Source organism: Heliangelus exortis, chromosome 3 (assembly GCF_036169615.1).
Source record: "Heliangelus exortis chromosome 3, bHelExo1.hap1, whole genome shotgun sequence".
In the NCBI taxonomy this organism is placed as follows: Eukaryota; Metazoa; Chordata; class Aves; order Apodiformes; family Trochilidae; genus Heliangelus; species Heliangelus exortis.
In genome coordinates, this window is record NC_092424.1 from 56,707,304 (window position 1) to 56,734,108 (window position 26,805).

Consider the following 26,805-nt stretch of genomic DNA (forward strand, 5'->3'; position numbering starts at 1 on the left):
AGATGAAAAGCAAACAGTGTGGATGCAATTACTCTGGGTAGGAAGCAGGACTTCACCTGTGGTGCCCAGAGCTCTGCTCTGGCTGTTGGGGCAGCCAGCTTGGCTGTCAAGTAAAGAAGTTGGTCTCTGTGATGTTAGGAGTGGCACTTGCTTCCCACTTGGAAGTCTGTCTGCAGATTTGGTTTCTACAGCAATCTGTCCAAATTTAAAAACCATGGAGTTCCCTGAGCCCCTCGTTTGGTAAGAGGACAGACTATTTTTACATGCAGTGTCTAAAGCCAATGTTACAGACTCCAGGAGTATTACAAGAAAGCATTGGTATGTGTAAAAAAAAAAAATACATGAATGACCAAGTTTATATTAATGCATTTATGTGAAAAGTTTCTTTAAAAAAGAGTTCATACTGCATCAGGTCCAGGTTTAAATAATGAAGTCCAAGATTCTCCAGTTACTGATGACTTTCTTACATGGTGCTATTGTAATTTTTGGAAGGGAAGCAGGAGTGACTTCATTTGAATCAAGGGGTATGGCTTTTTTCCACAGTCTCCTGGAACTGGTCTGAGAGAAACACATGCACTCCGTATGTCTCCACAAAACTACTGAGGGTCTGCATTTACAGAGCCCTCATTGAAACGTGCTTGTCCTCAAATAATTAAAAATGAGACATGAATTGCCAAGTTTATAAAGCTGTATGCTTTGCTCAACAACACTTTCTTTCTCTTTAGCATGTCAAATAAAAAAAAAAAAAAGTCACTTGGGTTAAGAATTTCTAGGAATACTCTAGGCCTTAATACCAGAAATCTGGCCATTTTATTTACCTTAATTTCCCCCAAAGGGGAAGAAATGAGCAGCACAGTGCTGTGTTATGTTAGCACAGCCACGTTTTCTAGTGCAGGTTGCCACAGGAATTCTGCTTACTCTCCCGTGTAGAAAATGAGTTGATAACAAGTGGGCATCTCTGAGAGGAATACCAAGTGAGAGTTAACAGTGAGGGGAGGGTGGAGGAAATGTCAAGGGAGATGCTAGTTCAAAGAACCACTGGCAGGTGGTAAAACGAAGACTTCTTTGGGGGGGAAATTTTGAACCAGTCATGAGGAGGCTGGTGCAAATGAAGCTTCTGAGGGGTGGGAGGATGAAGCATGAAGCTTGATGGACACAGTGCAATTGGCCTAGAGAAGCTATGACATGTATGGCCTCAGATATCTTGTCTCTAGCACATAGTTCCTTCCTTGCCACATCAAGAGGGCTAAGGGCACATAAGCCTTAGGGGCAGGAGGTGTCTGAGAACGTCAACCTTGGTTGCTACTGCTGTCTGATGCAGAGCAGTTTTTATCTCCACAAGAAGCAGAATTTTAGCGTTGCGTTCCTTCCCGTGGACTTGCATGCTTTTGTTGGAAGCCAGCTGTGTTCAGGGAGTGGGCTGGTGGCATGAAGCTGACAAAATCTGTATGTGTTTGGGTTCATTTATAGGCGAGGTCTTGTTCCCAGCTGTGGCGGGTGAGGGAAACTCTGCAGCATCTCCCCGATCCTGTGACAGGGAGCGTTCGCACCACGGGGCACTGCAAGTGGCTTCCCTTGTAAATTGGCCCCAAATGAAGGCTAAGCAATGCAATGCTGGGCTGTTTCCTAGAGGCAGAGGTAGGGCTGTACTGCTGAGAATTTAGAAAACGGAATATAATAAAAACCAGGCTGAAATGACATCATTCTTTTCTGTTTCATAAGCACGCGCTGCATGTGTGGACAGTGTGCAGATGTTTTGCTGTGATAACTTGCTGTGTAGGTTTATGGCCTCGGAACATCAATAATTACAGAGGTTGGTTTTATTTTGAACTGCATGAAATTCCACAGAAGCGTGTGTCAACCTTTTAAGTTACATCTCTGCAGTTTAAGACGTTCTAGTCATTAAAAATTCACTACTTCAATACTTAGTATTTTAAGTATTTTTTTTTATTACTCTGCCTCCTCCTTTTTTTTTAGTTGCTAATTGTTTCCAGACATTTTTTCACTATGAAGAGATGAAGACCTCTAATATTTTCCTTTTTTTTTTTTTTTTTTCTTTTTTCTTCTTTTCCAAGTGCAATGTGTAAGGAGTTGGTTTGATTTCATCCTCTTGCTAGAAAATCAGACCAGTTAACTTTGAACACGTGATGTTTCTTGCCATCAGGATTTCCTGCCAGTGGTGTCTGATACCGAAAAAAAAAAAAGGCCTCTGGAGAGCTTTCTAATGGTTTGTCTTCGTATACTCTTGTATTCCAGATTACACTCTATTGTGTCTAAGAGCAGGATTGATATATGCTGCCTTATTGCTAGAGAACAGCTTTGCTAGATGAGTGTAACACATTCCGTAGGTTTCTCCCTTTTATGGGCTGAGTTACAAATAGTTTTTTAGCTCCAGTATAGTTTAGTGAATGTATTCTGCTTTTAAATAAACATTCAACATATGTGTGTCTGCCTTAACAAAGGGTCCACAAGCCATAGATTAGATAAAAAAAAAATAATATTTAAGTTTGACTATGTAATCCTACTAAATGGAGTTTATTTTTCCTTGTATGTCTTTTCTCTTGTTTGTCAGTTCCTGTTGTTTAAAATTATCCCCAAGTTTCCTGAGAAGCTCACAATGAAACGACCAGGATCCTATTTTGGTCTTTTGTGTTAATGATTCAGAAATGCCATAAATTGAGAAGAGGGAATTTAGTAGTAACATAAAAATAGTGGAGATTGTAACTGTAGCAGATAGCTTCAGCTGCAGACTGATGGCAACCTGCAGTAGTGTATAGCTTGTGTTTCTTCAGTAAAGGTTTGTGTTGCTGAGTGGTGAAAGGGCTCATAAAAATGGAAGAAATTCTTCATTTTATAACATATGAAAAAGCCTGTGCTGAGTTTTCAGGAAAAAAACCCCACGCCATCAAAGCATCAACAAACCCATGTCCACATCCCCTTTGCCTGTAGTAAAATCCTCTTTCTTCAAGGAAGCTTTAGGTCAGAGGCTTTTTGTGGATGAGGGAAATACTGCCCTCTTCCATCCACAAATCATGGCATCTCTCCTGTGGGCAAAGGGTCATCTTCATCCTTGTGTTGGAAATACAAGCTTTCATTCTGCTGATTATCTTTTTGTCCTTTCAAATCCCTATGAGTAAGCACCTGTGTTGTCCAGCACTCTCATCATTGTCTTCCTTTGCATGGCAGAAGCGTGTGACATTTGCTGTAAATGTAAATGTTCCAGACCATTGTACTATTATAATTCTAGTTCTAAACATGTTTAGCTCCAAGATACTATGATTCATTTTGAGTGACTGACTCTTCTGTGCTGCCTGTGTCTTGCCAGATGTCTGTCCGCTTAATCATAAGAACAAAAAAAGCAGCCTGGGTTGACCACTCTTGTTTTCAAGGCAACTCTGTCAATTGATGGCTTAGTTTATTCAGTTTCAGTAAAAATACTTTCAGGATACTCAGTTTTCTTGACAATAGTCTCACGTCTCAATATATTAGCTTAGTTTGCTCTAAGAAAGGACAGAAAAAAAATCTTAATCTATAGATGATATATATTAACTTAGATGAATTGGTAGGCATGATTTATTTTAAGATTTGTCCCTTGCTTTTTTGGAGGATAAAAGCAGCTTTTTTTGGAAGCTTATCTGCAAAGTCAGTAGTAAACTGTCTCTAAAGAGGAAAATAAAGAAACATAAACTGAGAATTTTCAATAGAAAACTGTTTAATCTTTCACACCACGCAATATAAAAACTGGTAAGCTCATTTATTGGTGAGGTGGTTTAAGTTGGTGGCAGTGATTGAATTTTTTAGTCTTGTGTTTTTTTCCTGAATTCATTATTGATGCAGCAAAAATGAAACAGAGGAGGAGAATAGGTGAAGTATAAGTCTTGTGGCAGTAATTGATGGCTAGGTGGAGGCATCCACCTGGTGCTGCCTGCTTGCCTTTATACACACCCAGCTTAGGGTGATTCAGAAAAAGACTTTTTTTGCATGGAGCTACAGATGAAAAGGGAGGTGGATATTATAGTGATAATCCCATTCTGGTCATCTCAGATGCTTCTTACTTTGAGCTTAAAAAAAAAGAAAAAGTTACCCTTTTCAGAATGAGAGCTTTTAAAGATCAAGTTGGTTGTGTTTAACTTTGATTCAAATCTGAGTGTAATTGATGATCAGAGTTTTTAAGAATCAAGATCAGATTTTCAGTAAACTCTTTGAATAAAGTAAGTATTGTAGAACAAAAATTTTTCGTTTCATTAATTAGCTTTTGAGCAAAATACTTCTAGTCACTTGTGTTTGGCTGTGTGCTTTCTGGAAGGAGAGTGTGCGTTACTGGTTCATACTGGCTGAAATCATGAACATATAGAGAGCTTTCTTACTTATTTTCACACAGTTGCCTCTTCAGTTCTTGCATCTCTTCTAAAACTTGGGATCTTGCAGTATATTTGTTAGTTCTAGCAATTTGGTGTGGTGGGCAATTACTTAGTTAACTGCTTTCACTACTAAGGGTGTGCACCCTATTATCCAATAATGAAAAGCCTTTATTTTTCTTGCTTCCACCCCGATGGGGCATTAGCTTGACGGGACTGACATTTAAATTACTGTGTGCAAGCATTCAGCACCCTCCCCAGGAAAGCATCCCTTATCTTGCTTTAACTACATTCCTGCTGTGTAACTGCTTCCAGTACTGAGAATTTGGCTATGATCTTCCCACCTGTGAAGTGTGTTTAACCAAAGAATTCAGGATCTTGAGGTTACTTTAAAAAATTAAAGAAATGTGAAAATAAAAATTATTTTTAAATAGCTCTTGAGGTTTGAATTTTTATCGTGTTTGGGTTTGTGTGAATTTCCCTCGTTCATCAAATTAAGTTTAGCATTTTCACTTCTACTGGAAGATAAAATGTGATTCTCTTGCCCAGATATATGACCCCCGAGCACTGGGGTATAGGAACAAACAGCAAAAATATGGTTCACCTGGAATTTTGCAGAATTTGGCAGTGCTGGGAAAGGTGAGGGTAATGGGTGCACATGCATGGTGTTTTTTCCCCCACCCCATGGAGAGCAGCAGCGTGGTTGCTCTGCACCACCTTACTTTCCTCCACTTAGTTTCCCACTTGCTTTATCCTGGGAAGCAATATATGGAGATGGAATGATAGGGGAGAAAATGTTTGATGAGGTTATAGATATTTTCTCATGTGTGGCTCTGACTAACAGTGTCCATCACTGGAGAAGAAAAAAGCAGTCATTATGGAAAGGCTGTGGGATGAGAAGGTAGGAAGGAGGCGAGCAGCCCTGCCAGGAGACAGCAGACCCAGTTTGACAGGCAGAACCTGTAGGACAACTGCAGAGGAGCCTCTGCTGGAGACGTGCAAAGGCAACAGCTTTTTCTAAGCTCAGAACTAGCAGGTAGTGCCTAAAGGATGAGTGTCTGACCAATGGATCTGCTGTTGAAAGCAAGGAGGGTATTTTAGGCTGCATCTTGAGCTGTTTTTCCAATAAGGGTGTGTGTATGTGTATCTGTTTTGGTTGAGAAGTTCTCACCTCAGCTGCAAGGCAGTCTTGTCTCTTTTCCATAGGGGCTGGAGGGAGGTCTGTCCTATCCTCTGCTCACCTGAATGACTTGTCTTTTCTTGTCCTTTTATTTTTCCTCTCCCTGCTTGCTGCTCTAGCACAGAAATGTATTTTATGACTTGTGGCTTTCTGAACGTGAAGGTTTCCATTAAAAAAAAAGTGTTGAAAACCAACCTGCAGGCAACAGCTTTGTCAAGGGGGCCTAGAGTCAAATATTTGTAAGGGAAGTAAGGTTTCCTGGAATTAAGGTGGAAATGCATTTCCAGTTAGATTCAGCAGGCTGCCCTAACAAATTGTAATGTCTATGGTTGATTGACAATGTAGAAATAACCCATGAACTAACAGAAAAGTTTGCTTCGGAAGGCAGCTTTCTGTAATTATTTACCTTGGCTTCCTCCTCCCTTGAATTGGGATAAACATGAGTGTTTCCCTCTCGTGATCCCTGTCTTGGCTGGTTACTGAGATGCTTTTGGATACAATGAACCTTCTTAGCACAGCAGAGAACTTCCAACATGGCAAAACTGATTGCCAAATCTAAAAAAAAACCAAAACAGTCTGCATCCAGTAATGAACTTCCTGTGATCTTGGATGGTATATCCCTTTCATGCTGTGGCAATGACTTTTCCACATGTTTTTATGAAGTGTTTTGAATTTTTTTGTGTGACATAATTCTCATAAATGTTCTGAGTGCTCTCTTTGCCCAACCTTGACCTCACCCCACTATGGAGCTTCTTTAATATTTTTTTATTGAGTTGAACACTACTAAGGTCTTCAGGCATCATTTTCCCACATACAGTGAAAATAAAGCACTATTTGAAAACAAAACAAACAAAAGACCCAAACAAACAAAAGACCCAAAGAAGCAAAAAGCCCCTCCAGACCACCTCTGCAAACAAAGAGGGGAAGTTCTTCTGTCTGAAAAGCAAAGAGTTTTTTTGTTTGTTTGGGTGTTTTGGGTTTTTTTTTTGGTTTTGGAAGTACAAGTTTAATAGGGAACTAGGAAAACACTGCTCTGATCTCTTCTCCTTATCTGTACCCTAAATTGTCCAGAATTGGAGAGTTTGTAGAACACTCTGGACAGACGTAATCATAGGGGTACAGCCACTTAACCTGATGTGCTCTCCTTCTGTAGAGTTTCCTGTCCTCCCAGCACTTAGGTCTACCTTTCTCCTTCAGTTTGCCATCCCTCCAGTTGTGGTGACACAGCTGTTTTGGGCCCGTCAGTTGGCTCCCTGCAGTGATTTAGATGAAATCTCAGCATTTTGAAAGGTGTGGGTGGTTGTGGTGCGGGGTCCTGGGCAGTCTCCAAATTGGCTGTGCCTGCACAGGGAAACCCCTGCTCTGCTGCAGCTCAGGAACCAAGCCCAGGGAGAGACAGGAACTTCCTTTTCTGGCTTTGCTTGAAAAGAGAAAGAAAAGGTACTTTGTAACAGCCCCACATTGGGGGAGATCCCGATGACTAACCAGGAGGGTGGGCTGCCAGCACTCACCTGGGAGCTGTTGTGAGGGGTTGGGGTTTTTTTTTTTTACATATTCTCAGAGACCCCTAGAGCCACACAGAATTTGGAAGCCAAAAAGGATCTGCTTTGTTTAGGTTTTTAAGTGTCTATAAATTGGCACTGCTCCCCCCCCCCCCTTTTTTTTTTTTTTATTTTTAAGAGAAACCATGCACGATACTACCTTGACAACTAAACTCACTTAAATTTAAGATGTCCAAATCACTGCTGAAGGATGATGGCAGGTACCATGTATTTTAAGGCAAAATAAGGTTGTTGTTGTTGATTGTTCTTTAGAGCTGTCAGTCTGTTGCCTTTTGCTGTCCCAAAACTAAACAGAGTAACTCAGGATCCTGTGACCAGAGCAGCCCTTCATAAATTAAGGTCGGTCGGGTGTAGTGCTGTCACAACACCCTGTAGAAACAGCCTTAGACCAAGGCATCTTTTGTTAAGCAGAGGAATATTAACTCCACTGAGACTTCCTGAAAGTGGGTGGTTTCTACAGCCAAGCTGAGTAATGCTTTGTTGTATTGAAAAAACAATACTGTCTGCGAGTAAAGACTGAAAGCATCTCCTCACATCTGTTTGTCTAAGCTTGGGAAAAGGTGTCATTGGATGAGAGGAGCAAATCCTGCTGTGGCCGTGCTTGTACTTGAAGGAAAAGCTTTAAATGCCAGAAAGTGCCACGGCGTCTTTCATGAAGTTAGTTTTAATTTATTTTTACACTTGATTAATAGCTACTGCAATATTTGCCTTGCACATTTTTTAATGGAATGTTCTAAAAAGCTTGTTTAATATATGATCCCTTCTGTGTAATTGTGCTGTCGTATATTGTCTTTGGTGAGAATAAACTAGCACAGTTTTACCCAGAATTGTTTGGAAGACACCAATGTGGAAAGCAGAGATGAGTCACAGTGCCTTGGAGGAAGAAGAGCAAACAATTAACCACAGAGCCTGGCATTATCTCTATGCCAAAGCTGGCTGAGAAAGTGTATTTTCCACTTTGCTATTTCAGGAAAAAAAACCTACCACGGAGAAATATTGGCTCTTTAAACGATCTTGATAATCTTGTCAACTTGATGAGTTTAGAACAGGTAGCATGGGAGGCATGTGAATCAAAAGAAGGTGTTAGTTCCCATCTAGAAACCATAACTATTTTATTAGATGAATAAATAAAAGATGAAACATTCTTCTTATTTGCCAGAGGACTCCTCCGGGTGAATAAACTTGGTTGTGTAACAAGAATGTGGTATGTGATAGAGCACATGGTTAGATAATAAGTATTTCTGCATAAATCTACCACATAATCACATCTGTCTGTACTTATATTTCTTTAGGAATATCTGTGTGGCATCTGTTTCTACTGCTGGCAGTTTGCCAGATGTCTGTAAATAAGGAATTCTTATTGCAAGTGAAGTAAGTATCTCTTCTCAATGTAATTTGTTTTCCATTTGTTTTTAGTGCAACAGGGATTCATGTTGATGAAGTGGGTTGATTTTGCAGGTAGAAGTAGGTGAAAAATGCAACAATTAAATCTTCATTTTGATTTCTTTATAATAAAAATCTACCTTCCAAAGCATATGTTGAGTATTTTCTTTTGGAACTGTGTTTTATTTAAATTAGTTTGACAGTTCCTTTTATTTCTAGTGGCCTTTATTTTTGCTTACACAGTGAATAGAAGTTAGGTTTAGCTTCCATTCTGAGTTGTACTTATTTTCTTCACCTTTCACCTCCTGAAAGATGTAAAGACATATTGCTGCTGGGGCACACTGCCCTGGGCCTGTTCTTGTGGAGATCTGATGCTGCTGCTGCTGCAGTTCTTCCTACCTTAGAGTGCAAGTCTAGTTACTGAACTTGAGACCTGTTTCTTGTTTCTGCCATGGAGTAGGGGGAAGACCTCAGGAAATAGTGGATTTGGAACATGGGCTGCCAGTTGTGCCAATTGCTTTACTTCATTTAGTAAAAAAAAAGGAAAAAAAATGGTATAGCAAGGAGTAGTATTTTGGGGTTTGGCCACAGAAGGAGTCAGACTGAAGGAGGTGTTAATCATGCTTTTTAGCAATTAATGATGCATCAGGATTGATACACTCTTTCCTGGCATCTGAAGAGGAAGGCTTGGAAGAACCTGTGTGATTACAGAGCTCAGTTTCTTTCAGGCTAGCAGGGAATTGTAAGCACATTGTCTTGTGGGTAGGAAAAAGCCCTAGGTGAAGACTAAGCCTATAATTTAGCCCACTGGTTAATAGTGAAATGTCAGGATGACTTCATTTAACAATGACTATCAAGGTGTGAATCTTTTTTGCCTTGATGAAACTGCATGAAATAGTGATTGGTGGTTGGCATTGGCTGTGAGAAGTCACTAAGTCTGCTTTCTAAACTCTTTCCTCCTTGGGAGAAGTTGATTTGGGGTGTTAGTCTTGTGGGAGACACTCACTGGGCTCTCAACAGTTTATCACTGGGCTCTCATCAGATTAGTATCTGATGAACAAACATTTTTTACACCTGTAGTTTCAATAATACCTGATTTCTCTTTCACTTTCTACCCCTCCCACCTTGTATTTCACTAAATGGTATGCCAGAGGATGAGCTTTCTTTAGATATGTAAACAAGAAGCTGTGGTGCAAATGACAGAAGATTTCTAAGCCTGGATTTGGTTTTCTCTGTGAAGGGCAATGATTTAAGAATTGACACTCAGGTTTTTCAACTGTTCCCAAAAAGCTGTTCTGTTCAGGCTGATTATTTCACATGCCAGTGGTTGGGAGGCAGCATTGGATTATTCCTGATTCATGAATGTCCTTATTTATTCTTTCTTCTCTTCTACTGAGGATAAATTGGGCTTTCATTTTGCCTCCCATCCTCACCTTGTTTTGGCTGCTGATGAATAGGAAACCTGTGTGTCAGATGTTTTATATAGGGTCTGCTGGGGTGACAGCAGCCTCCATGAGAATTACCCTGTGTGTTATTCTTCTGTATTCACAAGTCTTTTTCCACTTAGAAACTTCTGTTGGTAGGGGAAAATGTTAAATTGATACAGGGCTGAAAAAACAACAAAAACACAACAACAACAACAAACCCTCAAAAAACCACCAGCCCAAGGATGATTTCAGGCTTGTTTACAGCAGAAGGGAAAACTGCAGTGGGGGAAGCAGGGGGCTGGGGGAAGAAAAATTTTGTCATTGGTCACAGTTGGGGCTCCTGCTGAATGTGTGGATGCATACATATGGTGTGAGCACGTGTGCGGGCACTCCGTATAGGAGAACACGTATACTTGGGCCATATGTTCATTATGTTGGAAGTTTAGTTTTCTCTTGCAATTTTATCCAGTTTTCAGTAGGGCTGTTTTAATTGGGATTAAGTATAACTATGTAGGACAGTAAGACACAAACTCTCTTTATTTCTTCCTCGCTGTCTGTGTGTCAGCAACATTCCTTGTGCTCATCCTCCGCCTACAAATAAGTTTCTTTTAACCTAGAGCCTGTTGTGAGGAAGAGAGGAGATTGCAGCATTCCTCCAGGCGTGGCAGGGCTGGGTTTAATTTACAAATTTTGTCCAGAGTTGCAACACACTTCTCTGCACTTACCATGTTTCAGGCTAAGCAGGCGTGCAAATTTACAAATGAACTGAAAAAGCGTGACAGCAATCCTATACCTGTGGGTACACGTGCAAAAGTGAGCCTTCTGTCTTTCTGCTGAACTTCAGTATTTATGCATGGTTCACAAAAACAGTATGTTCTTAGCTTAGTTTCTAAGAGAAACATGTATACAATGTCACTAAGGTCAAATAATCTTCCTGTTTTGGCTGTGAAGTGACTTTGAAATATGTTTTAAAGATACAGGAGTCGAGCCAAATATGTGTACAAACATCGTTCTTAATATATAGGGAGAAATAGTTTTGTTTTGCAGGCCAAACAGAGAGGGATGATTGTAATGCACATATGAACTGCTTTTGGTGTTGGAGTGGTCAGGTGTGCCCAAGTGTGTCACTGGGTTATAATGTTCCTTTTTAGCATTTGCAAATACCTATTAAATTTTACTAAACTGCATGTTTTGTAAGGCAGACAGTGTGTAAATGCAAGCAGAAAAACAAAAAAACCTTTTGCATTTATGAGCCTAGTAAATAGGATGAAAAAGAATTTCTGAGATTTCTGATTACTGTGGTTCTCTGCTACTTATTTTTTGCCATGTTCTCCTTTCCTCTTCTTTGTGGTTCTGTTATCTATAAATTCAGATTAGTGCATAATTAGTTTATGTTAACCAGCAGAGGGCTTCCACCTCAAAGCAAAAAGCCGAATCCCCTCTGTAGGTTCCCTGATACTCTCTTAACCAGGGAAGTGGGAAAAACAAAGACATTTATTCAGTTGTCCAGGATACTTTCCTGCTGGGGAGATGGTCCTCAATTACATGTAATAAATGTTTTTAATACAATTTGGTTTTTTACTGGCTTCCAGTGTTTTTTAGTATGGCTGTCTATGTTTCCACAGGTAATTTGGGTGATCCAGAAGAAGCTGCTTGTGCTTCACAAAAAAAAAAAAAAAAAAAAAAAAAAAATCACATTTCTGTATTTCTAATGTAACCATCATGTTGAAAGGTTTTGTGTGTCTCTTCAGGTATTTAAAGTTATTTGAGCTTGTTTTTAATATGAACATACCATAACCTGACTAAAGTAGTAGCAGAGAGTAAACTGATCTTACAGTTTACAATAAAGCAAGGCAAGTTGCATTTATAAAATCAGAATTTGTTTAATGCTGTCTGTTCACTGCACACTCTTCAAGAGTAGAGAAGAATGCATGTGAAGCATAGATAGGGTATTACAAAAGCACACAGCTTTCCTGTGAGGTGGGAAGGTGAGATGCAAGGAGTAGTTTGATTCAGAGCATCCTTCATGTCAGCTGTAGCAGCAGTTTGGAGTGGGTGGGTGCCAGGTGCAGAAGGGATCAGTGCAGGAGCGGTGAGATGCTGAGTGCTGCCTCACTTCTTTATCACCTCGTTTCTTTTCTAAGGTCTTGTTAAGTGACTTAGTGTGTTGATCAGAACGGTGACTGACCCCTTTTGGTGATTCAAGGAACAGATGAGTCGCTGGAGAAAAAAAAAATAATCTTCGGGCAGGAAGCTTACTCCATCCTCAAAAATTCAATAGTTAATCTTCACAGGGCATTAACACTTGGGATGTGTTGGCTAACAGTTGTGAGCGGAGTGCACTTAAGACTCAGCTTTGGAGGGAGGTGACCCTATAGTTAAGAGATTTTTAAAAATATTATTTGTAAGCACATTGCGAAAAGCATAAATCACGGGTGTGGGGGTGTGTATGTCTGTTTTGTCACCCCTTCCCATGTGGCTGCTGACACCTCTCGCCAGGCCCGGCACTCCTCGGGAAGCGGCAGTGGACCTTGCCGCACGGCGCCTGCGGACCTGCTGCCATCTACTGGCGTGTCCGGACCGCCCTGCGTGCCGGCCCTCACACCCCGCTTGTCCCCTTTTCCTTCCTTCCATCCCTCCCTTCCTCCCTCCATCCCTCCCTCCCGCACACTCTGGGCAGCGATCCCCGCAGGTTTAGTTTGAGGGCAAGTCCCGTTCCATGTATTTGTTCAGTGATCTGGTTGTAGGAAGGTGAACGCACCATGAGCAAGTTCTCTGGTAATCACAGAACCATCCGGGTTGGAAAGGACCTACAAGGCTCATCAAGATCAACAAAGGATCATCAAGTCCAACCCTTGTTCCACTACCACTGTGGTTCCCAGACCATGGCACTGAGTGCCACATTGAGTCTCTTCTTAAAAATCTCCAGGGACAGAGAATCCACCACATCCCTGGGCAGCCCATTCCAATGCCTGATCACCCTCTCTGTAAAGAATTTTTTCCTAATATCTAACCTAAACCTCCCCTGACAGAACTGGAGTCCATGCCCTCTTGTCTTACTGATAGCTGCCCGGGAGAAGAGGAGGGAGATGATGTTGACTTATGTTAAGGGATGGAGGCCTTACAGAGGGGTCCTGATAGATTGGGTCATTGGGCAATGATTAATGGGATGAAATTTAACAAGTTGAAATGCTGAATCCTGCAGCTAGGATGGTGTAATGCTGGGCACAAGGATAAATCCAGAGAGGAGTGGCTGGAAAGCAGCCCTGCAGAAAGGAACCTTGGTGGGGTGCTGGTCAGCAAGAGGATCAACGGGAGCCAGTAGTATGTCCTGGCAACTGAGAGGCCAGGCACACTGCATCTCTGGGGTACATCAAACACGGAGTGACCAGCCAGTCAAAGGTGCTGATTATCCTGCTGTATTTGGTGTTTGTGCAACCTCACCTTGAGTACTGTATTGCAGTTCTGGCCCCCACCATTTCAGATTGATGTCAGGGTACTCAAACGTGTCCAGAAGACATTTGGACATTTGCTTCATTTGGAAAATAGTTACTAGTTGATGAGGTCAATCTGTGTATGGACAAGGATGGAACCTAGTGTGGCTCAAACTCATTCCTCCTGTCTCTCTCAGAATATCCATCATACTCTTACCTAGCAAAGTGCAGTACTTGAAACTGCTCCTGCAGCCAGTGATTGCCTAACTGCTTGTATACTTGGAAGCAGATTTTCTCTGAAATTTTGGTTTTCCATCAGGTCTGGAATTGTGCTGATTAACAAAACCAGAACCTTGCAAAGGTTCTGTACCTTGTTGAAGCAGGTAGGTGTCTTACATGCAGTCAACTTGTCAGCTCTTTTGGCATCAAACTGTTTTAGAGAAAACAAGTGTCTGTTTCTGGGCATTTCTGGTGGTTGTTCTGCTGCTCTTACAAATACCTTTTTTGCTAATTACCAAACTGTGTGAGCACCTTATTCATGTTCCTTGCTCAGTTTCTGTCTCACAGTTTTGTTGTCTGGGTGGGAGTTGCCCCCATGTGCATCTGGTGTTAAGGGGAGAACCAGACCCAGGTTAGCCTCCTGCATTGTAGGAACTCTCCCCCTGGTTTTTGAAAATTTCCTTTCTGAGATAAGTACAGCTATTAAATCAGACAAAATATTGTCTGCCCTGATGCAACGAATCTTTCCAGGGTACAGAAGTTGAAGGGAGTGAGTCTGGTGGCAGGTACATGATACAGACCTGTCCAAAGCCTATTTTAATCTCTATGTCTGCATGCAGTCTGATGTATTTATTTATTTTCATGGACCTAATAAAGCTGGTAATGTGGGTGAGATGCTTGAAGCAGTCCTACAGTGCAGAACACCCTTCTCTCCCAGGTTCTCATTTATGGTAAGGTATATTTTTAAGTTGAAAAAAAACCCACCAGTAGCATGAAGTGGGTAACAAAACAGCAAGGAGATTTTAAATTGTAATTATGGCATTCAAAAGCTCTGTAATTATTGTAATAGAAGCAATTAATACACATTGCTGTTTGTGCAAGATAGAGCCTACTTAACTAGGTCACAAGGCTGGTAGCCAGGAGACCTACTTTCTTTTCTTACCTTTGCTGCTTATCCTTTCTGTGATCTTGGTCAAATAACTTTATTCTTTTGATTCTTTTCCTCCTTTGCTATTTTTTCCTCCTTTCAGACCCATTCAGATTGGAAAAGAAAGAGTTTCTCACCTGTGTGCTTTGCTGCAAAGGAACTCAATTTGGAACCAGAAGTTTCAGGCTCTGCTGTGATAAAAAAACGATTTATTAAGGGAACATTGTATGGGATGCCTGGAAAAAGGCTATGGAGGTCAGGTTCATGAGCTTTTGGTAGCTACTGAGGTTTGCACGGACCTCTGCCTGGTGAGGATGAACAGTGCTGGGAAATTGACCCTCTCTGGGGGTGTTGGAGCAGTTTTTGGGACGGAGGGTCCCCTCTGCTGGCTACAGCGAGAGCTGCGCGGTGCAGGAGTGAGTCTGCGGGCAAGGTGTTTCCCATGAGCATTTGGATGTGCTTAATCCAGATGGCTTTATGACCAGCTGGTGATGAGTTGTTACCACCTAAAGGAAAACACCCGGGAAGCCTGAGATAGGTGTCCTCTGGGCTCCTTGGAGCAGTCACTGCCCCAGGAAGCTGTGCTTGTGAATCACCCCTGTTGCTGTCTGGTTGAGTCATCAGAGATGATAGACTAGGAAATGTAGGAATTAGACTAACATGTGAATAGTGCCAAAAACCACAGCCCAACCAAAACCAGATCACATCTGCAGGGTTTGGAAGTTGGTTTTTTAATTTTTTTTATTTTGGTTGGTTTTTTTTATACTGAACCGAAACCTTTTCTGTACAACTTTTTTTTTGTTGTTGTTTGCTAACCTAGGGAAACACAGTTGCTGAGAGCCATTTATGTGTGCTTGCTTTACAACTTTTAGAGAACTCTTTGGCAATCAGGTTGTGATGGTTGGTAAATATCCTGATTGCATTTGAGGTTATTTATATTTCCTCTTGTTAACCTCTAAAAACAGAAAAAAGATGAAGGGAGGAGGAATCAATTTAGCTTTCTACTTCAAACTCTGTGTTTCTTCTGTGATTCCTTCCTGGTTTTTGGTTTTTTTTTTTTTGTTTTGGTTTTTTTTTTTTTTTTACACTGAGACAAAACAAAATACTTTAGTCTTTACATGTGTAACCTGGAAAATATGGAGCCTGTTTACTTTTATGATGACTTCAGAAGGGAGAAAATAGGCAGGTTGGAAAATTATCTAAGGTTATTTGAAGTGTTTTGCTTGAATGACATTGTGGAGTGCTTTACAAAATTAAATTTAATCCTCTAAAGTGTGTCATATGCTAATATTTCCAACTCCTTGACCTTGCATTTGGCTACTGACTAAAGCGTGGATTAACCCGCAGTTCCATTGGTGTTAAGATCTCAATATGTACTGTTTTTCTAACAGTAGTTGCTGTTTATCTTTGGAATTTTACTTTGATCCAGGTGTGCAACAATGTATACTGATGTTAAGCATCCTGTCACCTACAAATAAAAAGGATGGTAATGCCATGATAATGACAGTATAGCAAATGGTTGTTTTCTTGCAATGAAATACAGTAATACCAAGCTCTGAATGCAAAACATTGCACCACTTTGTATTTACAGCAATATTTTTGCCATTGATCATCAATTTGTGTCTCAATACCATGATATAATGACAGAGTCATTATATAACTTCTTGAAACCAAGTTGCTGCACAGACTTTGGGCAGGTCTGTGGGATATACCCTGATATTTTGGGTTAACCTGGAAGGGTTTCCTTCCTGTTGTTTTCTCTAATCTTTTGTTTCCAAGTAGTAGAGTGCAGAGGAGATGATGGTGATTGTGCAGTTCCTACCAGGGTTTTTATATAGCTGGCTCTGTGTAATTTAGCCAGTAATAGCTGTGGTAGTTTACAGTTCTCTGTACTTTGCAGTAATTCCAAATGTTTGCTTTTTCTCAAAGGAAACAGTAAGTTGACTGAGAGCACAGTCTTTGATTTTATGTTAATTCCTGCCTATTAGAACACGGACTGTCTCAAAGTGGATATACCAGTTGTTGGATATCTAGAAGTATGTCATGCCGCATCCTCAAAGTCTTCATCTAAGCAAAAGGTGTAAAGAATAAAACCAAAACAACTCCCCCAAACCCTACCCAAGCCTCTTGTCTCATCAGAGGATGGAAAAAAGAAGTGTCTTTTTAAGATGAAGAACTCCACAACAGAAAGACTTGATCCATAGCAAGAAGAGCAAGTGCTAGCAGTACTTACTCTGATTTGCTCCCTCCTCAGCACCCTCCCCAGCTCCAGTACATGACTACTGACTATAGAAAGTGGTGGAAGACCTGTCTGTGTACACATGCATTACCTCTCTGGGCAAGCTCAATTTAAATGCAACCTATTAAATAATTTACAGAAGACAGTTGGCCAACCCATTGTGCTGTGTTGTAGGAGCCAAAGGTCACTTTGGTGTGCCTGGTTGATTCATAGGGTAATCTGATACAGTACTTAGCTTTTTGCTTCCCAGTCAGTGGGTTAAGCCTTATCCTCTTATTATGAGTCAGAGAACCATAAGTTTAAGAAAAAAGCCTTTGTTTTCAATGGTTTTGAAGAGGCTGTGAAGCAGAATCCAGAGGGCTGTGGGAGCATCTGCCAGGGGGTCGCCATGTTCTGCAGAAGTGTAAAACAGCTGAAGCACTGTTACCCTTGTTTTCTTAAGTTGCTTATCCTTTTGCTAACATCATTTTCAGCCATGAGGATGTGAAGGCACTGATGTTTGTTCTTTGGTTAGATGGCGCGTTTTTGGGCTTTGTTTTAGGCGTTTTCTTGTGCTTTGTAGGTTTTTTTGGTTGTTTTTGTTGGGTTTTTGTTGGTGGTGGTTTTTTTCCCAGTGTTCCTCACTACTAGTATTTCTTTGACAATTCAGCTAGTTGATTTTATTTGGCATCTCATACATTCAAGCCTATTCTTTTGCTGCAAGACACAGGCTTGTCTGTTTTTCGTCAACTTGCATCTTGGTGACAAATCCTGTCAAAAAGCATGGTATTGGGATGCCTTGATATTGCCAACTTCTGTCTGCTTTAAAATGCTGCCTTTGCCTCTCCCCTTCCCAGACTTACTCCCTCCTGGAAGCAGCATTGGTGCTGGCATGCAGGGCAAGTGATCGCAGCAGCTTCCAGTTTGCTTGACTTTTTTATAACCCTCACGCTGTGGAGTGTTTTTTCCCCGCTGGTAGTTTAAAGAGAAGGTGGCAGAATGTAGCATAGCCGAGAGTGAAACCTGTTCTGTGAGTTGCAGTCACACCACTCAAGAGTCTGGTCACTGAAAATGTCTGCTCATGCCCAGATTCTGTTTGTGTCCGTGCATTTGGGGTTTGTTTGTTTGTTTTTTAAAAGGTACCACCCCACGTACGGGGGCACTGAAGTTTTTCAGGGGCACCCCACTGAAGAAGGGGCACACTCGGGTCAGGACGTTTGGTATTTACAAGCTCCAGAATGTTTGGTTTTTTTTTTCCTCTCTCGGAGCCCACGGAGGTGCACAAGTGCATTTCTATTTCTGCACGCAGGGTTCAGAAGTTTGCTCTGCCGCTGAACGGGCTGAGGAAAGGAGGAGTTTTGCTTTCTGCGGTCGTGCTTTTAGGAGAGCGAGCCTATCGTATTTCACTCTAATCCTAAGCGATAGCCACGCAGTCTGTCTTATTGTTAGGAGAGCCTTCCTGGAGCAACTTCGCCAGGCTTTTCACTGGGGGAGAGCAGGGCAGCCGGGATGAGGAGGCAGGAGCGTGGTCAGTCCCTCGTCCCTCCTGAGCTGTGCCACCCTGGGGCGTGATCTCTGCCTGCTCGTCCCCCAGCCTGGGGTGGTTTTGACGAGCCAGAAAGAAGAGAGGGGACTGAATCGCCTGAAAGCTCCTGGGGAGCAATGCCAGGGGGAAGAGCGGAGCTACAGTTTTTGCTGTTGAGTGGAGAATGGGGAAAACAGGTGCCTTGGTGCTATATTCTGCTCAGCCATTACACGCTTCTCTGAGCTGCTGCAAGGTGCCACTTTCTGCTGCTTTTCTCCCCTTTGTTTTCTTTGGCAGCTCCCTTCGCGCTGTATCAAAAAGGCTTCAGGGGAGCTGTGCTGGCACGGTGACCTCCCTTCCCTCCCTCCATACTGGTGCTGGCTCAAATGCGAGGGAGAAGAAACCTGGACGGCAGTAGCATTGAAATTGTTTAGCCTCCCATGAAAACCGCTGAGAAAGGGGACAGGGACAGCTTCAGAAAGAGGTCTGTTTGGATCCGTGGTCAGTAGCTAGCTTTCAAGAAAATGAAAAAGGAGTGTGTTTCGAGATCTTTCAAACTCAAACAAAATCCAGGTTCCCTCTCGCGTGCTGTAAGCTGGATAAATTTCTCCTCCTTGTCAAGGCAGACAAAGAGATTGTTTCGCAGCGATGGTGAGCTCTCCTCCATGTGTGTGCAGCAGGTAGACGAGGATGACGAGAACTGGACCTACAGGAGCCAGCAGAGAAAAGGTGACTCACTTTCTTTTTAACCCTTGTGATTACTGCTGCTGTGTGTCAGCCCCCTGGTCCTTGCTGTTGTCCTGCTGCTGGGTCCTGCTGGGAGCCACAGGTGGAGTAGGAAGGAGGAGGGCAGCACAAAAGCCCAGGCACAACACTGCCTTGCCAGGTTTTTCTCGGGTTGAAACTGTGAAAGCTTATAGTAATCAGCCAGGAAAACCTTTAATTTCCTGTCTGGGCAACACGTAAAGTACTGACTGTGTGGTGTGTAGGTAAGTCTTGCTTATGCTTCTTGTAGCCAGTAGTCACTCATCACAAGTCCTTTGGGCAGGTGCTGTGGGAATCTCTCCTCTCCCTGTGGTACCAAAATCCACTTAAGACTTAACTTGTAACACACTGGATGGCTTTTGGATAATTGCCTCATGATCTTGTTGGAAAATTTTAAGTGTATTTTATTTTATAAGAGCAGATTGGAAAGAGGTCCCACATACAAAATAGAAGAGATGATGGAATGGTGATAGGAATTGCTCCACAGAGAAAAGGAGATCTAGGATGTGAGATAGGCAGCTCTGAAGGAACCCTTGAAGCACTCAGACCAGGGGAATATATTTTGTATGAAGCTTTTTGTAAGGAGTTTGTCAGGTACTTATTTAAGCATACTTCATCTTTACCATAAATCAAAACAAATACCAGAACATTGCTTAAATTTTAAGGAGGTATTTAAAAGATGTGTAGATGTGGTGCTTAGGGATGTGGTTTAGTGGTGGACTTTGCAGTGTTAAGTTAATGGTTGGACTTGATGATTTTAGTTATTTTCCAACTGAAACAATTCTATGATTCTCTGAGATGGTGAGCTACTGTTAACAGTGCATTTACTAGTTGGTAGGCAATAGTGTGTGTGGTTAAAAATCCTTGATGAAGTGATTTGGTTGTAATTTCTCTAGTGCTGCTAGAGTACTGTTTTTTTAATGGAAGATGTAAAGTTGGACTCAATTCTGCTGTAAGGTCACTTTTGTAAGAGCAGGCAGGCTCTTCAGGGACATTTGAACTTTAAAGAGATTTTTATTTCTTTTAATTTCTGGGTGGAGTTAATAGCTATTTGACCAGAATTTGAGTTCCAAGTCAGAATAAATTGACTTCAGTAAATGGTTTGGATGCAGGAGCACTAACCCAGGATGTATACATTTGTGTGTTGCTCACAGCACACTAGGAGACGATTTTAATGTGTGCTTTGAAAGATTTTGTTTTTAACTCCTTTTGCTGCTGAAAAAGTCTACAAAGGGAGCTTGCGTTTACAACTGGTAGCTAATTTTTTCTTTTGTTTGCTGGCATGTAGATTGCACAGCAATTTCAGACACACTTCTAACGCCTGTGGGATCTCAAGTGCTGTGGATCAGAGCCATGCAGCCCTGCTGCTGGTCACTACGTGGCTTCCATAAAGTTTCTTACGCTGCCTTCCTTAGCTCTCACTCCCACCACAAGTCAGAGATGGGAAAAGAAGCTTTACTGATGGATTAATGGTGTATTAATTTTTCTGAGTGATTTATATAAAGAGCCCATTGTACAGGCTGGAGGGGGAGGGCAGAATTCCTCCCATAATTGGGCAGCAAGCTATGAAAGCCTCCCTGCCTGCCTATAGTGGAGATGACAATACATTTGTGAAAGGAAGGTGGAGGGAGGTATAGATCATGCAGGGCTTGCTTCCCCTTTCTAGGGTACAGTTTGACTTGACTTGTGAAATCTGGCTGGGTCATAAATCTATCTTTGCAATTCTGTCTGTCTGGGATACTCTGCTTGGAAGCAGCTGACAAGCTGGCAGGGGATGCCAGGACTGGAGGGAGTTTGAGTTGTATGCTAGGGCAGGAGGGACTTGTCTGGCTGCAAATCAGGCATGCACAGGGTCGCAGCAGTTTGAGTATCAGTACCTGGCTGAGTTTTCATCTTGGGTGTGTGTTCAAAGGCAAAACATGCGATAAGTGAATGCTTGTGTTCTGGAGTTAGCTTGCTTCACTGGACCATTGTGTTACTGTTTGTAGGTTCTGTAAAACTGAAGGGCCAAACAATATTGTCTTTGCTGGAGTTAACCACACTGCTAAAAATTAACACAAGCTAGAAGGACATGGGATGCACAACAGGCTAGGATGGCTAGTTTTATATAGAAAACCAGACTGTTTATGTTAAATGAGCTAAAATAAAACACAAAACAACTAAACCAAATCAAGCTATTAAAACTTCATCTCTCAAAATAATTTAGCCTCCATTTCTTCCTCAGGTATGTTGGCAAAAAAAGGTAAGCTTGAAAAAACACAGGCTCTCCTCCCTTTTTCTTTGCTTAACTACTTGTAAAGGCAGGAGTGTTCACAGAAGTTGGAAATGAAGGAATTTTTGGGGGGGGGGTGGGTTTTGGATTTTTTTTTTGTTTGCTTGTTTGTTTTGGTGGTTGGGGTTTTTTTTATTATTCTTTGTTTTGTTGGGGTTTTTTTTTGGGGGGGGGGGCTTTGTTTGTTTTGGGTTTTTTTGTGTTTTTTATGGTTTTTTTGAGCTGTTTCTCTTCCTGTCTTTTAAGCCCCCTTTTTCCTTTGCCGCTTCATTGGTCTTCCCGGCTCATGCTGCATTCCCAGGGGGCTGCTAGGTGACAGGCAGCAGGCAGCATGTGTTGCCTGGTGTTTCACCAGCAAAGTGGCTAATCTGCGTTGGCTGCCAAGGGGAACTTGCAAAACACTAGCGAGCAGCGACATTGGTTGGATTTGTCAGTTTAAAACGAGCAAGGAAAACACGAAGTAAATGCTGGCTGTGAAGGTGGGGGCACACCCTGATGTCCTGCACAGCTGAGCTGCGTTTGGGTGGAAGTCGAGCCAGGGGCTGCTGCTCCACTCTTTGTTTTTAAAAGGTTCACAGCAGTGCTCAGCCTTTTGGAACTGGTAGCACTGATTAGACTTCATGTCTGATAAAGCAGTTCCTAGAAGAGACAGTGAAAGTTGATAGTGAAAGTTTATGGTTTGAAACATGTCTCACTCAGCCCTTTACGTCCCCCCCTCCCCCAGTCAACTGAGGGACCTTTGAAATGAAAGCAAACTTACTCCTGAGTTTCTCTTCTTTAATCTGAATTTTTAGTTCCAGTTTCTTACCTTCTGGTGTAGTGGAAGTTTCCATTATTCTGGGGGGGCTGGCGTGTTTGAAATTTTTTTTTTTTAAATTCTCTATGCATTCCCCAAGTGTACTTTTTCTCTTGTGTAAACCACTCCTTACCCCTTTCTGTACTCAGCATAACTGGAGCTTGCTCCAAGGGAGAGGTTAGGCCAGCATGGCCACAATTGATTAATTCATCCAGCCTGTCATGGACTGAGCAGATGGAGCTGACTGCTCCGAGTGGCTGCTCAGGGGGTGTTGGAGCAGTGGTATCCAGGCATCTTTGCCAGGGGGCTGGGATTGTCCCTCTTGTGGAAGATGCTGGAGTGACAGACTCTGGTCTTCTGGGTCATGGAGCTGCTCTGCTGCTGCCTTGGTCGAGAGAGGTAGCTTTGTTCTGCTGAGCAGGGTCCTGGGAGGTGGTGAGGCAGTTCTGTGAGCACTTCCTAGTTCCTTTGCATGAGGGATAACAGCCTGGTTTCCCTCACAGAAAACACTTGTGCTATGATGTCTGCTGCTGAGGTAGGTGCTTTGAAGAGGCAGGTGTAGGATCAGTCGGATTTTTGTTGGAGCTTAGTTGGGCAGGTGTTCCAGTTTTCATCTGCTTTCTCTCCTAATGGCACAGCTTGCATCTGGTATGCTCAGTGAGAATACACGGAGCAGGTGCCTAAAACCCCCACCAGAAGCAGGGCTGGTTTCCTCACTCATGGTCGCAGGAAGATGAAGCAGGTCCTGTTTTGGGAGCTGTTCATTGTGTCTCATTTTGGTTCTCTGTGTGCTGGAGGTGCAGTGGTCAGCATGTAAAGTAGGCAATCTGCTGCTTCTGCCTCCAGGTGTTATCAGACTGCAGCTCAGAGTGGTTTTTTCCCTTAAAAAACCCACATTATTGAAAAACATAGACAAAGTTTTCCTTTGGAACAGAAGTGAAAGGTGCTTGTGTGCATTGCAAAGAATTCCTGCCATACAGATAGATATGACAGTCTTTCACGTGGGCCTGCACTGTTTACAGTGAGTATGACATAGGAAGGTAACTAAATTGAGATAACGTGCATCAGTTTTGGTAAAAGTCCTTTAAATTCGTAACTACCCACCTGTGGGCTCAGCCTTTGGTGTTCTTGTGGAGTGTCTGGTGGAAGTAATGCTAGTGCTATTGATACTAAAGCTGCCAGTTAAATTCCTAACCCACCCACTACATTTCATGGTCTGAGAATGTCACCTTTTCCAAGGGGTTAAATTTATGTAAACCAATTAATTTCTTTTGTCATAGTAGCAATTATCTCAGTAAAAAAGTGTGGTTTTTAGCTATTCCTATGCTGCCTGTGGTCAGTTTAAACATCTGATATATTATGTATGATACTATCGTATGAATTTTTCTTCACATTCCAGAGGCAGAGGGAGGACTTGAGGGCTTCAGTTTTTCTAATACCAATGAGTTTGTGGTTTTGATCTTCCCTGCAGAAACTCAGTGTAGTGATTTGCAACTCCGATGTTGTCTTAACTGCAGCACAAAGCTTCGTTTTCAGAGCATCAACTCAGTCTTTTTCAAAAGTCCAAGTGAAAAGTGGTTAAATTTTATTTTTTAATAAATAAATGTGAATACCATTTATGAGGTGCAGAGTAGGAACCATATTTTGCTTAATAACAAGATCTAAGACTACCAAGAGCTAAAGTCCCCAAAAGCAAGATTACTGTTATTGCTATCCTAATGTAAAGTCATTTAGCTGGGTTTTTCCTGTATGGTTTTGCACGAGATCTTGTGTTCAGGGGTAGAAAAAGTCATGTCAGTTACTACAGTGATAAGGGCCATAAACCTGAGGGGAGCTGTTAAAGTTTGTAGAAGCAGTAATGTGTGATGGATTGTGGTGTTCGGGCATATGTGTTGGTGAAAAGGATTCTTGAAGCTTTGAGCAAGTCCATAAGTAATAATTTATGGAAACCTTAAGAAGTACTTGCATAGGAGAGTGGAATAACTCCAAAACAAACACTGTGTTTTATATACCTTTTTCTCATAGTTTTTTTAAAAGAAAGGAATGTTTTATAGGCATGCATTTTTGCACATATGAGCACACACATACAAATCTAAATATTTAAGTGGAAAAATGAGAGATTTCATACAACGGCCAATTTTCTGTCTTGAGACAACATTTCCTTTTACATGTTATAGGTTCTTTATGTAAAGATAAAATTTAATGTAGTTGGCCACACAGACAAATTGTTACAAATGCGTACAAGTTTGCCTTTTGATATTTGAGGCTGAATGATCTGTGGTTAAAACTATTGGATATTGTGCATTTATGGAAGCAGTTCTTAGCTGAGAGCAGACACTACTTAAATTACCAAGCCATATACTTTTTATCTTAGCATGTTTGTAAATGTATTTAAATTCTGTAAAACTTTAATGCTACACAGAGACAATCAAAACTTTTTATGGTGGTAAAACAGCTGGAGGCAGCTGAAAGTCCTGCATCTAACTCCAACATCAAGTAGCAGTTCTTGTATGTTTGTACATAAATACACATTTAATAAAAACTTTTCCTTCTTTCCCAGGTCTTCTGGTAAACATTGCCATAGATGGGAATCTGAAAGTGGGTTTGCTAAGCAAAAATTTGTAAACTACAGAAACAAATTAAATAATTCTGCAATATGTATCACAGAATCATTTGTTTAAACCCACATCTCTAGTTTCTACTTTATCAAAAAAAACGTGGATCTAGCCACCATCTTTGTCATCTGATCAAAATCTTCCAGGTGAAAATGGAAAAAAGAGCAAATAACTTTATATGACCTTAAACATTTGCTATTGTCCTTCCCATTTTCCTGGCCACTATCCCAGTGAGTCTGTTTCTGTCTGGGAAGCAGTGACTGGAGAGCTGCAGCTTATGATAAAGGACATTTCTGAGCAGATTTCTTAGAAACAGTTGTGTCTGGTTTCACTGACTCTGTGCTGTGTATTCCAAAAGCCATGACCTCTTACTAATGTACATTTACTCTATTGAAGAGTCTTAATCTCTCAGGGGACAGTGGAATTTTTTTATTACAGAGTTGAAGCAAAGAACACGTTTTTACAGCATTACTGTAGGGAATCAACATTTAGAGTTGCTGTCTCAGAAGTGTGTTTTTGTTAGATGAAGGGAAGTTAACCCTTGTTATTTGAGAACCATGAAGCTCTCCAGGTTGCTGCTCCTGGGGCAGATGCTGGTTCCTCTGGGCAGCCCTGTGCTGCTGAGCAGTGAGACCCTGACTGCTTTTACCTTCTGTAGCAGACTATGAATTTCACTTGCAGAGTAGCTCCAGTTTTCCTGGCTGGTTGCTGGGGAAGACCACAGTCTTGGGAAATGCAAACAAATTGAGTAGCATCTGACTTAACCAGGTGTTTCCAAAGTTACAAGGACATCCCAACCCAGTTTGTCTTGCAGTTTAGCTTTACTTGATGTTTGGATTAGCACTGTATCTAGAGCAGTGCTCTTCACAGGGCAGCCTGTCCATTGCTAGCTTTTTGCAGTGATGAAGAAATGGCAGAGGGTGATGGATTTTTCCTTCTGAGAGTGTATAATTTTGACCTTTATGAATGGTTTCAAGTTACATTTCATGATGTCTACACTTCTTTATGCTTTTATGCTCTTTTTCTTGTTCCCAGCATAGTTTTAGTTCCCCTTCAAAGTCCAACTAAGCCTTAGGCTGAAACTTGGAGCAAATGTTTCCCTCCTCAATAGAGGGTCAAAACAAAGTCTTCTGACCTTCACATTTTACTCTTAGCTAGCTGTATTTTTTTATAAAGCAGACTGGATGCTTTTCAGCAAGACATTGTATGCACTGTTTGAGCCTAAACAACATGCTGAATGTGCTTTCATATGCAATACTCATCAAGTAAGAGAATAGATGAAAATATCTATTTCCATGCAATTGTTAGCCAACTGCTGGTGAATTGTCCCCTAAAACTGAGGGGAGCTTTGTCTCTGGCCTGGTAGGACCTCGCCATTGTGGCAAGTTGTGTGCAAATGTTACAGCTACTTGTTTTTCTCCAATTTCCATTACATATGAAAATAAAGTGAAGTTAAAGGTTAAGAATGTGATTTAATGACTAGAGTTAATTAGTTTTGCAAGAGTGTATTTAGCTTCCATTACAATATTTGGAACAATTAGAAGGGTGGACATGACAGTTTGTAATTTAAACTGTGAAATACATATTTTTCTTGTCTTTTAGCTGCAGACACTAAATAAAGAAATGCAATTCTAGGTTTTCTATTTGCCTGATTTTGGGTTTTTGTTGTTGTTTGGGTTTTTTTCTGACACTTACCTATTAATTTATGTTAGCCTCTCTTTTCCTACTTGTAGGTAGAAACTCCTTTTTTGTTTTTCCTTTTTTTTTTTTTTCTTGTTTTTTTTTTCTCCTCTGGAGAATTGAAATGGAAACTCCACTATAACTTTATGAATAGTTTATGGTTCCAAAGCCTGAGCTGAAGGCATCTGTTAAAATACAAGGTTTAGGTGCTCATGTTATCTACACAAAGTGTATTTCCAGTGTGAGCATGTATGTTTTTCAAGTAAGTGTATGGTATGTTTTCCATCCTGAGGAAAGGTAATAAGTCTGTACACCCTCTGCTCCTTCCTAGAGCTTCCCTTGCATATGGCATAGCAGCTTCTGCTTGGCATTTTATCTCTAAGCAGATGGATTCCTTAGACATTGAGTCCCAATGAACTTGCAGTGTACCAAATGGAGTTACG

At 41.4% G+C, this 26,805-nt stretch overlaps 1 protein-coding gene across 7 annotated transcripts in view; it reads left to right on the forward strand.

Moving 5' to 3' along the window:
• NHSL1 (NHS like 1) overlaps positions 1-26,805 on the forward strand; it is a 176,812-nt gene that overhangs the window by 56,742 nt on the left and 93,265 nt on the right. The window contains exon 1 of one of the 7 annotated variants that reach the window (XM_071740769.1): positions 18,149-18,963. The exons of 5 other annotated variants lie outside the window; for them this stretch is intronic. In XM_071740769.1, coding sequence (XP_071596870.1) covers positions 18,759-18,963 — 205 coding nt within the window. In that variant the 5' untranslated portion in view covers positions 18,149-18,758. Of the gene's footprint in view, positions 1-18,148; positions 18,964-26,805 lie in introns of those variants that run through there. One more of the 7 variants, XM_071740770.1, reaches the window with a different exon arrangement.